Here is a 13536-nt window from a genome sequence, read left to right as displayed (position 1 = left end):
CTTTCGATTTTTATTTATGCAGCCGAATGAGCATAAAAGCCAGCTATATTTCAGTTAATATTATGAGAGCTATGCCATATGGCATATCAAACCGCTTTCAGACTTACTTAAAAAAACAGCAGGGACACACCGACGCTGCACAACTCTGTACAGCAGCAGATTGAATATAATCGACTTAATGGAGTTAACCTACTTTTGCCTGTAGACTGTGCACTTTTTGTGCAGAGTCTGGAAATCATAACTGATATGCTAATGTGCACATTTTTATGTTTATTTTTTCAATCATACGCTTTCGCACTTGTTTTCTAAAAAATAAAAGTTTATTTAACAGTAAACGCTTGTTAAAATTAACACTTTGTATAACATAGCTGTGCATATCGTTACCCTTTAGTTATATTCACCCGCTTAGTCCTTGCAGCAGCAGTAAAAACGCAATGCAAAAGTGTTTTATTTATTATTTGTTGTATTTTTTTGTATTCTGGTTTGCAGCTAAAACTTTAAGCTCTTAAGCGCTTCATTTTTTTCTGTGCGTTGGCATTATAATGCTTTTATTATATATTTACTTTTTGCGCATTTATTTATTATGCGCCGGGCGATAAAAACATATTTAATGCCAAACCATGAAACGCATTTATGTAACTGCAATTTATCTCTTTTTAGTTGAAAACAATTTTAAGCTGATTGCCATTGGCACTGGCCACTGATGTTAGATACCTCAATAAGATAGGCCAAAAATAAATACACATGGTATTGTATTGGAAGCTGTGTTGTGTTTTTGCGTTTTGCCACAAAGGCTTCAACAAATTGTTGAGAGAGATTTGCAAATTTATGCGCATTATTAAATAAATATTCTTTTGAAATTGCGCCAATTAGTGTAGCATTAAATCAATTTGTTGCATTTTCAAATAAAGTTCACTGAGCGACGACATTTAAATGTGTGTGTGTGTGTGTGTCCCGAAATGCAATTGTAAAAACGGCTGGCACTAATTGCAGTTACCAAACGACCCATGCAACTGACAGTTGTCAGGTCATAAAGCATTCGTAAAAAGATAAATAATGCCACAAAAATCAAATGAATTCAGCGCGCACAGGTGCATATTACCGGGCACTTTTTTAAAATGCGCACTGCATAAATAAATGCAAAGTGCATATAAACGCACACACACAATGACAAAAAGTTCAAACAAATCAGCGCACAAGTCCTGCCAGAGGCGACACAGAGTTGCCATAAAATCATGTAAAAACTATAGCATATTTTTGTGCGCCAGTCAAGTGTCTCATGTGCTGTGCTGGGCTGCGCACTTGTGTTGTGATTTTTTGTGCAAACAAAATAGTGCCAAAAATTTTTTGTTGTTTTTATGGAGAAAACAAATATTATAGTGATGGACGCTCGCTTTGATTTGTTGATTGTGTCAATTGGCAATGGCGTAAAAAATATTTGTATATGTTTGATTTTATTGATTGCCCTCTGCAGACACCACATTCATCCATGTGGTTACACCAACTAAACATCTATCGTTATTGGGCTTTAGTTTTCCCCCTTTTTTTTTGGCATTTGAAAAGCCATTAAAACAAGCAATGGTGGTTTTTTTTTGATTGATTACGAACTGTGTCAGCTGGTTAAAGCGTACTGCCATGTACTGGAAATTCAAATGATCCTGAAGCCAATCGAAAATCACCTGATTCCTCTTCAAGAACTTAGTTTACAACTGATATAAACTGTAATGTACTTAAAGTTTCCAAATTCTGCAGGTTCTGCTTTTCCTACGATTTGATTTGAGAGATTTCTGTGACATCCCTGTGACATCAGAAAATGTGATAACTTTCCTCACAAACTCTGCACTAAATAAATATTTGCTCACATCTTAAACAAATATTGTTTGTGTACGGCTTTAAATTAAATGAATTATTTCGTATCGATATGAAAGCCAATTAGCAAAAAGGCAACAAAGAAATCATTGGAATTTTGGCATAACTACAATAATAATATGCGTGTAACGTAAATTTTATCTTTCAATTAATGTTGTGCAATGCAATCAATAAATTGCAATTACGCCAAACTCAAATTAAATTCGCAATAAACGTTAGAGATAGCACTTCCGCATCCGTTCGATTAACACGCATTTCCGGCGTACATATTTTAGCGAGAGAGTGAGGAGAGTGAGGAGAGTGAGTGGGAGAGCAAAAAGCAAACAGCTTATTTTTCACTTGTTGTTTTTGTTTGCTGCTAACAATATAGAAATGTGTAAATTAGTATGTGAAATTTCAGCAGTAACTGAGGCAAATAGTTTGCCCTCTGGCAATCCACACCGGAAACAAGCGCAGAGCAGCAGACAAGCTTTATATATAGATGTATATATATATAAAGCGAATATAGCTGGCAGCAGCAGATGACAACGTTCGACCGCAACAAAACCGAGCAAGCCCCAAAAAGCAAAACGCAAACTCCAATTGCAACTAATTTCTATTTTATACCAGTCCCAAAAAGAAATAACAAAAACCTCCCAAAAAAATATAAAATAGTTTCGCTTGCACAGTTTGCCGCATCTGACCGCATTCGATATGCTTTCAATTTCCTTGCAAGCGTCAACCAAACAAAAGCCAAATCCGGCTACAAATATATATATGCGATGTATATATGCCGAGGGCAAGGCTTTAAATGTCAACGCGGGCTAAGCGTACTAGGAATGGATATTTAAGCTGAACGCTGCTTAAGAAATATACTTTATTTACTTTCAAGTTGCAATTTAAACAGAATTGGAAAGTTTGAGCTGCCTTTGAGTGAGCATTTGAGCATTAAATTAGCTTGCATAGTTGCGTAATGATTTATGCTTGAGTAAATCGCTTTACGCATTTATTGCAAGCAAACAACAATAATTTAATTATTAATCAGCAACTATAACTGAATGGCAAAGTATTAAAGACATTTAAAGGCAACATCGTTAGGCATTTTTCTTACAATTCGCTTTGTAGTTTATCTTCCTCACACACTTAATGGTCGCTTTAACGAATGACGTAAAGCTGTTGCAGCTGCAACACTTGGCGTATAATTAATTTTAAATGAGCAGTGGGAACTGTAACACGCTTGCTTTATCACTCCCTCTTTCTCTGTCACTCTCTTTCTGTTTCTTTGCCGCTTTTACTCGCAGCTTGACTTACTGCATGGCTCTTCTGCACTCACATGACATTTGCGTTGTTGCGTCCTGTTCGTCAACAGCAACAACACTAACAATAGCATTTGTGTTAAATGCGTTGACAGTTGCTGCTGCTGTTTTTGTATTTTTAAGCAGCATATTTATTGTTTAATTACTCTGACAACTTTTAAATTAATTTCGCACATCATTAACTGCATCATTTTAATTAGTTATTGTTGCCACTGCAATGAGCTCACTGTAAATAATTAAGCCACAATCGGTTGCATATTGCATAAAGTCAACTCCACTCAACTATTCCCTGTGTGTGCGGCCTTAAAGCTGTTAAGGTTTTATGATTGCTGCACACGCCATGGAAATAGCCAAGTTGGGGAAAAAGTAAAATTACTGATGGCTGTCTGACAAGATGCCAAAAACAGCAAGTAAATGTTGTGGCCACAACAAAAATGTGGGCGTTTTGCTTTTGCTGTTTTTTTTGCCAAACGTGGGCGTGGCTTGTAGGTGTGGCAACTGTTGCGAGCGGTGCGGTTTGCTTAGGTGTTGCTTAGATAAACTGACATGATTTAAATAGCAACAAAAACTTTTGGCAGTCACCTGCTTCAACGCTTGCACTCTCCCTCCCAGTCTCTCTCTCTCTCTCTCTCTCTTTCAGTCTTTCTTTTTCACGCATGCACATACACATACATATACGTGTATGTATATGTATGTCTAGCTGTAGCATTTTTCAACATGGCAACTGTCATCTTGCGTTTGTCATGTGCCTTTGCATTGTGACATTTGCGGTAACTCCAACTACTCCAAGTCTGCTTGCTCTCCATTACTATGCCTCTCTTATCAACTTGCTCTTGTTGTTGATTGAATAAACAGACTAGTGTGTGTGTGTGTGTGTCTGCTTTGTCTGCTCGCAGCATTGTGTGCGTCAGTACAGTAGAAACTTTTTTCTTTTGACAAGGGACAGAGCAAACTGAGCATCTATGCGTGTCGCTTGTGTGGGCTTTGAGGGCCACTGGCAAAAGTAGCAAAATAATATTTACATGCCTACAAAAGAGAGAGAGAGAGAGACAGCTGGAGTGAGCTAGAGTGAGTTCACGCTGTCTAGCACATGAAAAATGGTCAAAATGCTATTTAAATCTCAGTGGAGTTCAGTTTAAAATGCAAGACATACATAAATCAAGGCAGTTAAGCCTGAGGCGCACTAATGTGAGCATTAAATGTCAAGCCTAGATGCCAGATAAACAAAATCTGGGCCAAAAGGTCAATTGTTAAATTGTTAAAGTGCAGCAGCAACTAACTAACAGCAATTTTGAACGCTGCTATGTGCACTTGACGTTGTTCTGGCAACTAAATGCAACAAGCTAGAAGCTTCACAAAGATTCATGCATGTCAGCATAATCGTTGGCGTTGCCTGCTCACGAGCAAACTACTGGTAACAGTAACAGTTATTTGACTAAAGTTACCTTTTTTTGACAGCCTGCTGCTTAAGGGGCAAGTGTCTAATGATGACAAATGCAAAAAGTGAAGAAAACAAAATGAATAGCTGCCCTCGACCAATGAGTTCAAAGGTCAGCAAGCTCAGACGGTCAGAGTGTGGTGGCCATATGCTGCGACAATGTCCATCTGCTAGTCGGCCTAGGCCAATGGACGGGGGCTACGTACGTTGGCTCATTGTGTCTGCATGCAAATGACTTTATTTGAATTTTAAATGTGTAAATTGTGCTCGTGTTGCTTGATTTCTCATCTTATTTTTTTTGTTTTTGTTCTCTGTCTCAGTTTACGACCTGGCCGTTTGTCACTGATAACGTGGCATAGGCAACGAAGAAGGGACAGCAAATGAAAATTGCAGCATCACCGCGTGGCGGCGGCAGAGCATGTGGAACAATGGCCACAATGACAACATTGTTGCCAACAATGGTAGCTGCTGCTTTCAGCGGCAGCAGCAGAAGCAGTAGTAGCAACGGTCGCTGCCTCCAAAGGAGATATAATCATTTCCGTTGCCGGTACACGTACGTCTTTTATCTCTTTTTCAAATTTTTCGTTATTGTTATGCGCTTTAAAAGGTTTCCTTGATAAAGCAGCTGACAAAAATGAATAAAAAAAAAGAAGCAGCCTGCAAATATATATTTCGTTGAGTCACCTGGCAATTTCCGACGGCCTACCATTCATTGCATTGTGTACATTGCGTATACGCAACGCGTGTACATGCTCTGTCCGCATCCGTGTGCCCGTGTGCCCGTGTGTGTGTTTGTGTGTGTTAGTTACTTGCACGCGCTCGTCTTCACATTTCACGCGATGCTCCAACTGCTGCTGACAGCTTTTTAATTAATTTCAAATAAACCCCGCTCCAAAAACACCTAACAAATGCCACAACATTTCCAAATATAGCAGGGCCAAGTTCATTAGCACACGCCAACGTGCAGTCAACGAATGTAAAAGCGCAAAACTAACCCAATAGCTAGCAGAAACGTATACGCGATTTTTATGGCATTTCAATTAAGTTGCATAAATTAAAAGTTACTAAGCTGTCGACTGTCGTTCCCGGGGCTGTAAATCACAACAGTTGCTAATTTCATTAAAGCAACTTCTGCTCTGTCTGTGCGTGTCTATAAGTTTCGCACACTAATGAGTTTCAGGTGTAGCCAGCTAACACGAAAGTTTGCCTACAGCTAAAGCGTATGCAAATAATAAAGAAATTTCTACTCAAAGTGTCTCCGACTGCCTGCAGCAGCAGCAGCAATATTAGTGACATATTGGTTTGCCAAGTGAACTGGCGCAGCTTTCCTCATTTTCCATATGTTTTGTTTACACAACTTCTATTTGCAAGTCAACAGCAAAGAGAATAAAAAAGAAAGAGAGCTGTCGCGACAGAAACTTTTGCTCAACTATTAGTTGAAATGCTTGACTAAAGCGCCAAATAAAACTGAATAACTTGTGGCTGCTGCCGCCCAAAAACTTTGCTAAAGAATTACGATGCCTTGCCACAATTTATGATCCATAGCATACGGTCTCCCTTATTTTCATCCTTTCTCTCTCTCTCTGCTTGCGTGTGTATGTGTGTGCATGTCTAAGTTGGCGAACAAAATCCGCTCAGGCGCTGAAATTGTGTGCGTGTAAACATATTGGCTGCCTTCATGGATATTTACGGCACCGCTGTTCGTGTGTCATTGATGTACGGCCGTGTGCCACTACGCTACGCCGTGTGCCCGTATGCAAAAGGTAGTGGAGTCCTTGTGGCGCATGAAAAATGGCAAATTAACTGAAATTAATGGCAGTCGCCGTGCAAATTTATTAAAATTGATACACGCATACGCCTACAAAAGCCGTCGGCTTTCTAACTTCATTTAATGGATTTATGCGGCTACCTAATCAAATCAGCAACCAATTGCCGGTCAAAGCCAACAACTCTCGCCCGAGCTGTATCAATCAAAAGTCAAATCGATAAGATTTAAGGCACACACACGCATCCGCACGGACCTGCAACGGTGGCTTAAGCGGGGTCAGAGCTCATGCGGCTTATGTTATCAATATGGGTCTTAAGTTTTTTGCCTTTAGCCAATTGCGCCTGTTGAAGTTTTCGTTTGCGTTTCAGCGCATTCTTATTTATTTATGCCTTCAATTTGCTTTGTTGGCAATTAAGCCGAGTTTGTCTGGATTAGAGGCGTACGCAGCCAAAGAAAATCCAACTGAGTGAAAGGACTTTGGCGCAGACAAGCTAATCCGGCAGACAGCAAAGAGTTATTGAATGGAAATATTAGAGCTTGGGCATACAACTAAGTATCTTGTGGGAGTGTTGACACTGAAAGTTCGCAAACTTAAATTAAGAAAATTTAAGTGCAATATTGAGAGCAATCTTATCGCTAGCTATTAATAGCCCTATGGCGTGTACTCGCTGACAGAGTGTGGCGGTCGGTCGACCGATAGGCATTGTATTTTTGGTAATCGAGTAAAAGTAGCTTGAAAATACTTTTATTAAATGCACGCCATTGCATTTTAATGAAATAAAATAGTTTTACGCATAAGCTGGCCGCAGAGCTCTTAATTAAATTGTGGCACCGAAAATGTCTTGCGCAGCGATACTTTATCCTTAAGTCGCAGCGGCGCTGCCTTGGCCAAGCGATACTCCTGCCAGTCAGAGGCAAGGCGCTCTAGTAATGGATCGCCATAGACCATGAAAGGCTTTTGGGTGCGCTGCTCGTATTCGTGCACGAGTTGCGTGAGCTGCTTCTCAATTTGTGGCAGTTTCATGCTAATGCTTTTGCGTTCACGTTCCTCACGCAACAGCTGACCGCCACGATTCTGGAAGCGATTGGGCTCTTTGGATTTGTCCTCTTGTGCCTCACGCAACAGCCAGAGCTGTGTGCGCTTGGCATAGAGCTCAAAGATGAGTTTGTTGCTGTTGTAGTAGGCCTTGAGATCGAGGAGCTTCTGATCAAGCAGCTCCAACAGCTCCTCGGTGCAGCACTCGCTCTGACAGCTCCAGGCTGAAGGATATTGCAGCGTCAGATCGCACCACTTCTGGATATCCCGGCGCACCTGCTCGATGAGCGTGACCAGGTGCTGGCGACGCAGCGACTCACACTGATGCAGCTGCTGGCACAACAGCTCAAAGCTCTTCTGGGTGTAGTTCTGCACCTGGAAGGAGGCATCCTCGCAGGGATTGCTCAGACCCAGTGTGCCCAGACGCTGCCAGATGGCGTTAATCTTCTGACGCATATTATCAAGCGATTGATGCCACTCCTGCAGTCGCTTATCCGCCTTGGCCTCCAGCTGACGTCGCTGCAGCTCGTCTGTCAAGTGCATTATAAGCTGATCCAGCTTAAGCCGCGACTGCTGTTGCTCCTGCTCTGGCAACTCTTGGTCCAGCCGCTGCAGCATTTCATTTGCCTGCCCTAGCAGCGTCTTAATGTCCGACTCGAACTGTTGCTGCTTTTGCAGCCAAACATCGCAGAGTAGATTTATGTCGGTTAACTGCGCGGACTCTTCGGCCATCGCACAAATCAAGTGTGTGTAAAATTCAGTTTGTATAATTGTACGTATATGAAAATTGTGAAAACAGTGATGGGACTACTGTAAGCACACAATTTATAATAACAGCAAACTCTAGACGATAAACATTTTGAAATAGTTATATGTATATTTTCCAGGTGTGAGATATAGCTGGCAGCGCCAGACGAAAAAACAAGCGAGTGTCGCACAATGAAAAGCATTTAAAATTTTAAATTGTTAACGCGAAACTTTAATTAAAAAGCAATTGTGCAAAACAAAGCATGAAGTGGGAAAAAATTTGATTCAATTGCAGGATTACCTCAAGCAACTGAGTTGATAAAAAAATACTCCGGGAAAATAATAGCAACGCTAGCGACTGCCATGATTGCTGGTCAAGTGTTTGTGGCTGTGATTTAAATGTGAGCTGTTCAGCAAAATAAAATAAAAGAGCACATATAAAGTGCAAAATCAAATGCAACTTGGCCGCAGGCAACCAAAAGGAAATCGAATGAAAAAAATTGTATTCAATTGAATGCAAAACCACGAATGCAATTAAAATTGAACAAAGTGATTGCCACAAAAGTTGCTGGCAATCAAATTGTTACGCCTGCTAATGATAGACATTTCAAATGCTCTATTGTTGTATAAAACAAAACCTCGAAATAATTACCTTTTTATAAAGTCTAACATGAGAAAGAGCTTACCATTCAAGCGCATCCGCACATGGAAAAAAACCAATCAGCTCAAACTCAATAAAAATATGTTTTGCTTTAGCTTGCCTAGAGTGCTTTTTTGCCTCAATTGTTGAGCTTCCTGTGCAGTGCTAATGAACTTCCGTTTTCAAATGAAATGCTTACAATGCAAATCGCGGCAGTTATCTTTAATTGTATACAAACTGCCTGCCACAGCATTGTTATTATCATTTTTATATTCTGCTTCCTTTGCCACAACTTGTTTAACAATTTGCTCGGCTGAGGGCCGCCGCCGCGCACATGTTGCATAAATACGTTAACGCCATTTTCTTTGCCGGCCCTGCAAAGTAGGCAACCGTTTTTTCATCATCATATTATGTATTATATTTTCTGCTTTTGGTCTCGGCAAATTGCGCACATTTAAATGCAAAAATTGTAGACAGTGGGGCTTATAGCTTGCTAGGTGTGCGGGCTAGACACCGACCCTATTTACTTTGCAGCTGTCTGCGGCATCTGCGTTATTCTCGCTCAACTGTATTTATTTGCTCAAGGTTTATGTCACAAACATTATGCATATGTATGTCTTTATTATGGCGGATTATTTATGAAACGTGAGCGGTAGCTGTTTGAACTTTTCAATCCATAGATACACTCTCTAGTTACGCCTCAAGCTTAGTTAACATTCAGCGGCAATCGATAATAGGAGCAATTCTGCTATCAAGCTTTGTTAAATTAACAGAGCACTGTTATGCTCACAGCGCGTGGAATGAAGCGTGTTGTTGCCCAAGTTGACAAATTCATAAAGATTACAGATTAAATACGGGCATTACGTTTTCAGCATGCGTGTAATTTCAACATAATTTTTTTCGGCATTTTGTTGGCATTGCTTGCTAATAAACTCTTGTCATTATCAGTGTGCATGGGACAAACATGCGCAAAAATTGCTTAATTTTGCAGGCAAATTGCGAATGTTACAATGAACAATTCGCAACAACGGAGCATTCACAATTTGCGGTTGCAATTTGCTGCAATGAGTTCATTTGCGATCAGCTTAGCACAAATTTTTCACATTTCAGCTGGCCGCTTTTAATCTCTGCGCTGAACCAAACACATACGGCTCTGTCCCGACTCCCCGTAGAGATCCTTAGTAAACATTTGCCATGGTAACAACAATTAAGCCTTGCATACAAATGCGCGGCAAATTTCTCATTTATCGCACCGTAGGCCAAATAGGCAACCGCAAGCGACCAATCGACTCGTTCAACTCGTTTCAATGCGCTACTTTGTTGTTGTTGTTGTTGTTGTTGTTGTTGTTGTTGTTAGAAGGCTGTATAATGAAAGCGCCTCACGGGCAGCATACATTGACAATTCCCTAGACCATAGAGGATATACATTGGCATTCAAGCATTCGCCCATTGGGCATGCAACAAACGCCATGTTGACAATGACAGTGGCAACAACAATAGCATCCGCCGCTCGTTGCGCTTGTGATTAAGTGCAGCCCAACTGAGCGTTTGCTGAATTTTTAGATTTTAGTTCACAGCGCAGTGTTGTCATGGCAGCTGTTGTTGAGTGCCACAAATGATTTTACAAATTCGCGCTATTTTGTTTCACGACTTAAGGCTTAATTTGTACAGCCCGTCGTATGCTTAATATATACACTTTGCACTTTCATTAGTACTAATGTGCTCTGCTTTTCACGCATATAGAGCATATGTTCTTAGCAGTCCCAACAAGTTGCCAAGCCCTTTGAGCTGATCATTTTCTAATTGAGTGCACTGCCTGCAAGCAAATCAAGTATACGTAACATCAAACCTAATGAATGAACTCTCCTACGATTGATAGACAAAGTTTCGTCTGAGCAGCAGAAATCAAGGCAACAGCAACTCACACATTTAATCACAGCCTAACAAGCAGCCAAGCAGGTTGAGAGCTCAGTGCGTTGCGCATAGTACTTTGCATAATGTCTGTAATTTTCACATGTAGACAGCCAAAGTTTTGCAGGTGTCATGTTGGGCAAGGGTAATGGCAAATTAATACGCCAGCAAGTGTTAGTGTTGTGGAAAAATTTTATGAATGTTGCCCAAGTAACACGAACTCATCCATATAGACAATTGTGCAGTCTAAAAGTTGAAATGAAATAAACGTTTACTCGACTTCGTGCAACTAATTTAATTCCACAGTGTGGGCACAAAAAAATGTCATGTCTCATTAGTGCAAACACAGCTCGAATACTAAATAAAACGACGCGTGAAATAGCATATTATAAAAACTTACAATAACTAGCTGGTGTTTATAAAACTTTTATATATTTAGCAACGGCCAACAACAAAAACTTTTCTAAACAACACAAGCAGAAAAAGCGCAATAAAAGCAAACAGAAAGCGAGTTTATATTAAAATTGCCATAAAGCGAAAGTAAGCGAGCGAGAGAGAAGAAGAAATTAAATAGTTTGTGCTAACATGGAAAGTTGTATTTGATTTGAATTGTTGCTGCACCGAAAGCAGTTGGATTTTCAATAAATATTCCTGCTATATTGTGTGCGAACAAGTATGTTATAGTTTCAGTAGCTATAAAATAACAAAGCTGCACGGAATACAGCAAAGCAAGCAGACACTTGCTATTTAAAGCAACTAACACGCAGTATGACAACAACAACATAAACAACAACAACAAAAACGAGTGTCCATGCGGCGCTGCGTGGAGACGTCTGTCTGTCGTATAAAAAGCAAAATAATTGGCGTGTCAGACATTTTGTTACGCCCAATTTAAGTGCTTCCGCCTTTTTGCAAGCAAAGCAGTAACACTCAATCTCAAAAAGCAAAGAGGGAGAGTTAGAGAGAGAGTAAAGTGTGTAGCAAATTCTTGTAAAAGTAACAAGTGCACTCATGAGACGTAATTTTAAAAGCTACAAGAGTAACAAAACGAATTCATGGAATTTGTACTTAATTTTATTTATTTATATGTTTGCTTAAAACAGCAGTTTAATTTATGTGACAACTTGTTGATGCTTTGAACGCATTAATTCTACTTAAATATGTCCATAAAATTAACATACTATTATTATATGCATGTCATATATTTAATGGCATATTCTTATAAATGAATCAAGTGCATTCAGTTGGCATATTGACGTTGTCGCTATTATTTCGCTCATTTTAATGTTCACGGCTATTATGATTATTAATGCACTAAATAAAACTGCGTCCGCATTGTTTCCGTTGAATACCAATTAATTAGTTTCCACAACAAAAAAAAACTTGCATTAATTTAATAAACAAATATAGTACATGCGTTTTTTCAATTAAATGCAGCGTAATTATTTGCCTCGAGGTAATAAATGCAATTAACAACAAAATAATGTACGAGGTCAGAACACAGCTATTCATTCTTCATTTTAGGTAATTACATAAATTATTAATCTTTGCTTTCGCATAGCGGGCTTAAATTTTAAACTTTTGTTAGTCGCGTTCTTGGCCAAGTTCTCTCTGCGACGTTCAGTCCAAAGCATAATTGGTTTAAGATCAAATTAAATTATTATAAAATGCAATTAACAACTAAATAATAAAGGAGGCTAGACATAAAGCTATTAATATTGCATATAAGCTAGGTAAATTACATAAATTTATTAATATTTGCTTTCGAAATTCGAATACATCGATTTTTACTCTTGTCGCTTTCTTGGCCAGGTTTACATGCGACGCTAATATTTTGCAGTCGAAGGCATATAATTAGCAATTAATTAGTTAACAAATGCAATTAACAACAAGGCCAAACACAGACCTATTAATTTGGCATTTTAGTTAACCAAATTACATAAATTATTAATCTCTTCGTTCGCTTATCGCGCTTAAATTTTATTTTTGTTCGAATTTAAAGTCGTTTGCTTTGCATGCAACGTTCAGTTCAGTCCGAGCCATATAATTACCAACACAAGCATGTAGTACATAACATTCGTGTATATGTAGAAGTTGCAACACTGCGCACTTCCGCTTAAAACCTTTCACTTCCGGTTGAGCAGTGCTGCAACAAGCTGCAAGTCGAAATGTTGCACGTATTCAAAACTTTGTTTGCCATCGCATGCGAGCACGCAAGCAAGCAGCAAGCAAATATGCAAATATTTTCAACTGGCAGCTTTCTTTTTGTTTCGCATATAGTATAGAGAAAAAGTTGATGTTGATAAATGTGTTGCGCCACTGAAAATTGTGGCACATTGAAGCTGCGAAGTCCCAGCCGTATTATCGCCTGTAAATTATGGCGACAAAAAGCAATCAATTTTTAATTTGCGTTTAATTAAAAATGCAACAGAGCCGCAATTTAAGCGCTGCCAGCGCACCACACTCACACTCACACTCACAACAGACGCAATGAGGCCAAAAGCCAGCAGCCGACGTGCCGCGCCTCAATGAATATAAATTTATTGCCAGCGGGACTTTTTGGTGGGAATTGAGGGCGCAAGTTAGCCGCGCTGCTTAAATGACAGCCAACCAAAATCTGGTTTTGTTGCAATCAATCAAGGCAGCTAAAATCCAATCTCTACGCACATACAATGCCCGCAAAGCTTCATCCAGTGCACAGATCCCAATCAGTTAGCCACTAACCAATCACCTATCCATATCGTTCAGCAGCGTCGGCGGTAATTGGAAATAGGTGGCGGCGCGTTGTGATTGCGCGGTTAGGCAGCATTACATCCGATGCAGTGGGCCTAT

The 13536-nt window shown here is 39.7% G+C and overlaps 1 protein-coding gene across 1 annotated transcript; it reads right to left on the bottom strand.

Moving 5' to 3' along the window:
- Positions 1–7184: 7184 nt before the first annotated feature.
- On the bottom strand, positions 7185–8138 carry LOC108598159 (protein regulator of cytokinesis 1-like). Its single transcript, XM_017984775.2, has one exon. It carries the CDS (start codon positions 8136–8138, stop codon positions 7185–7187), a length of 954 nt encoding a protein of 317 aa, XP_017840264.2.
- Positions 8139–13536: the final 5398 nt, after the last annotated feature.

This window comes from Drosophila busckii, chromosome 3L (assembly GCF_011750605.1).
Source record: "Drosophila busckii strain San Diego stock center, stock number 13000-0081.31 chromosome 3L, ASM1175060v1, whole genome shotgun sequence".
Classification (NCBI taxonomy): Eukaryota; Metazoa; Arthropoda; class Insecta; order Diptera; family Drosophilidae; genus Drosophila; species Drosophila busckii.
Note: the sequence above shows the minus strand (reverse complement) of the source record. Positions and strands in the feature narration are given on the sequence as shown.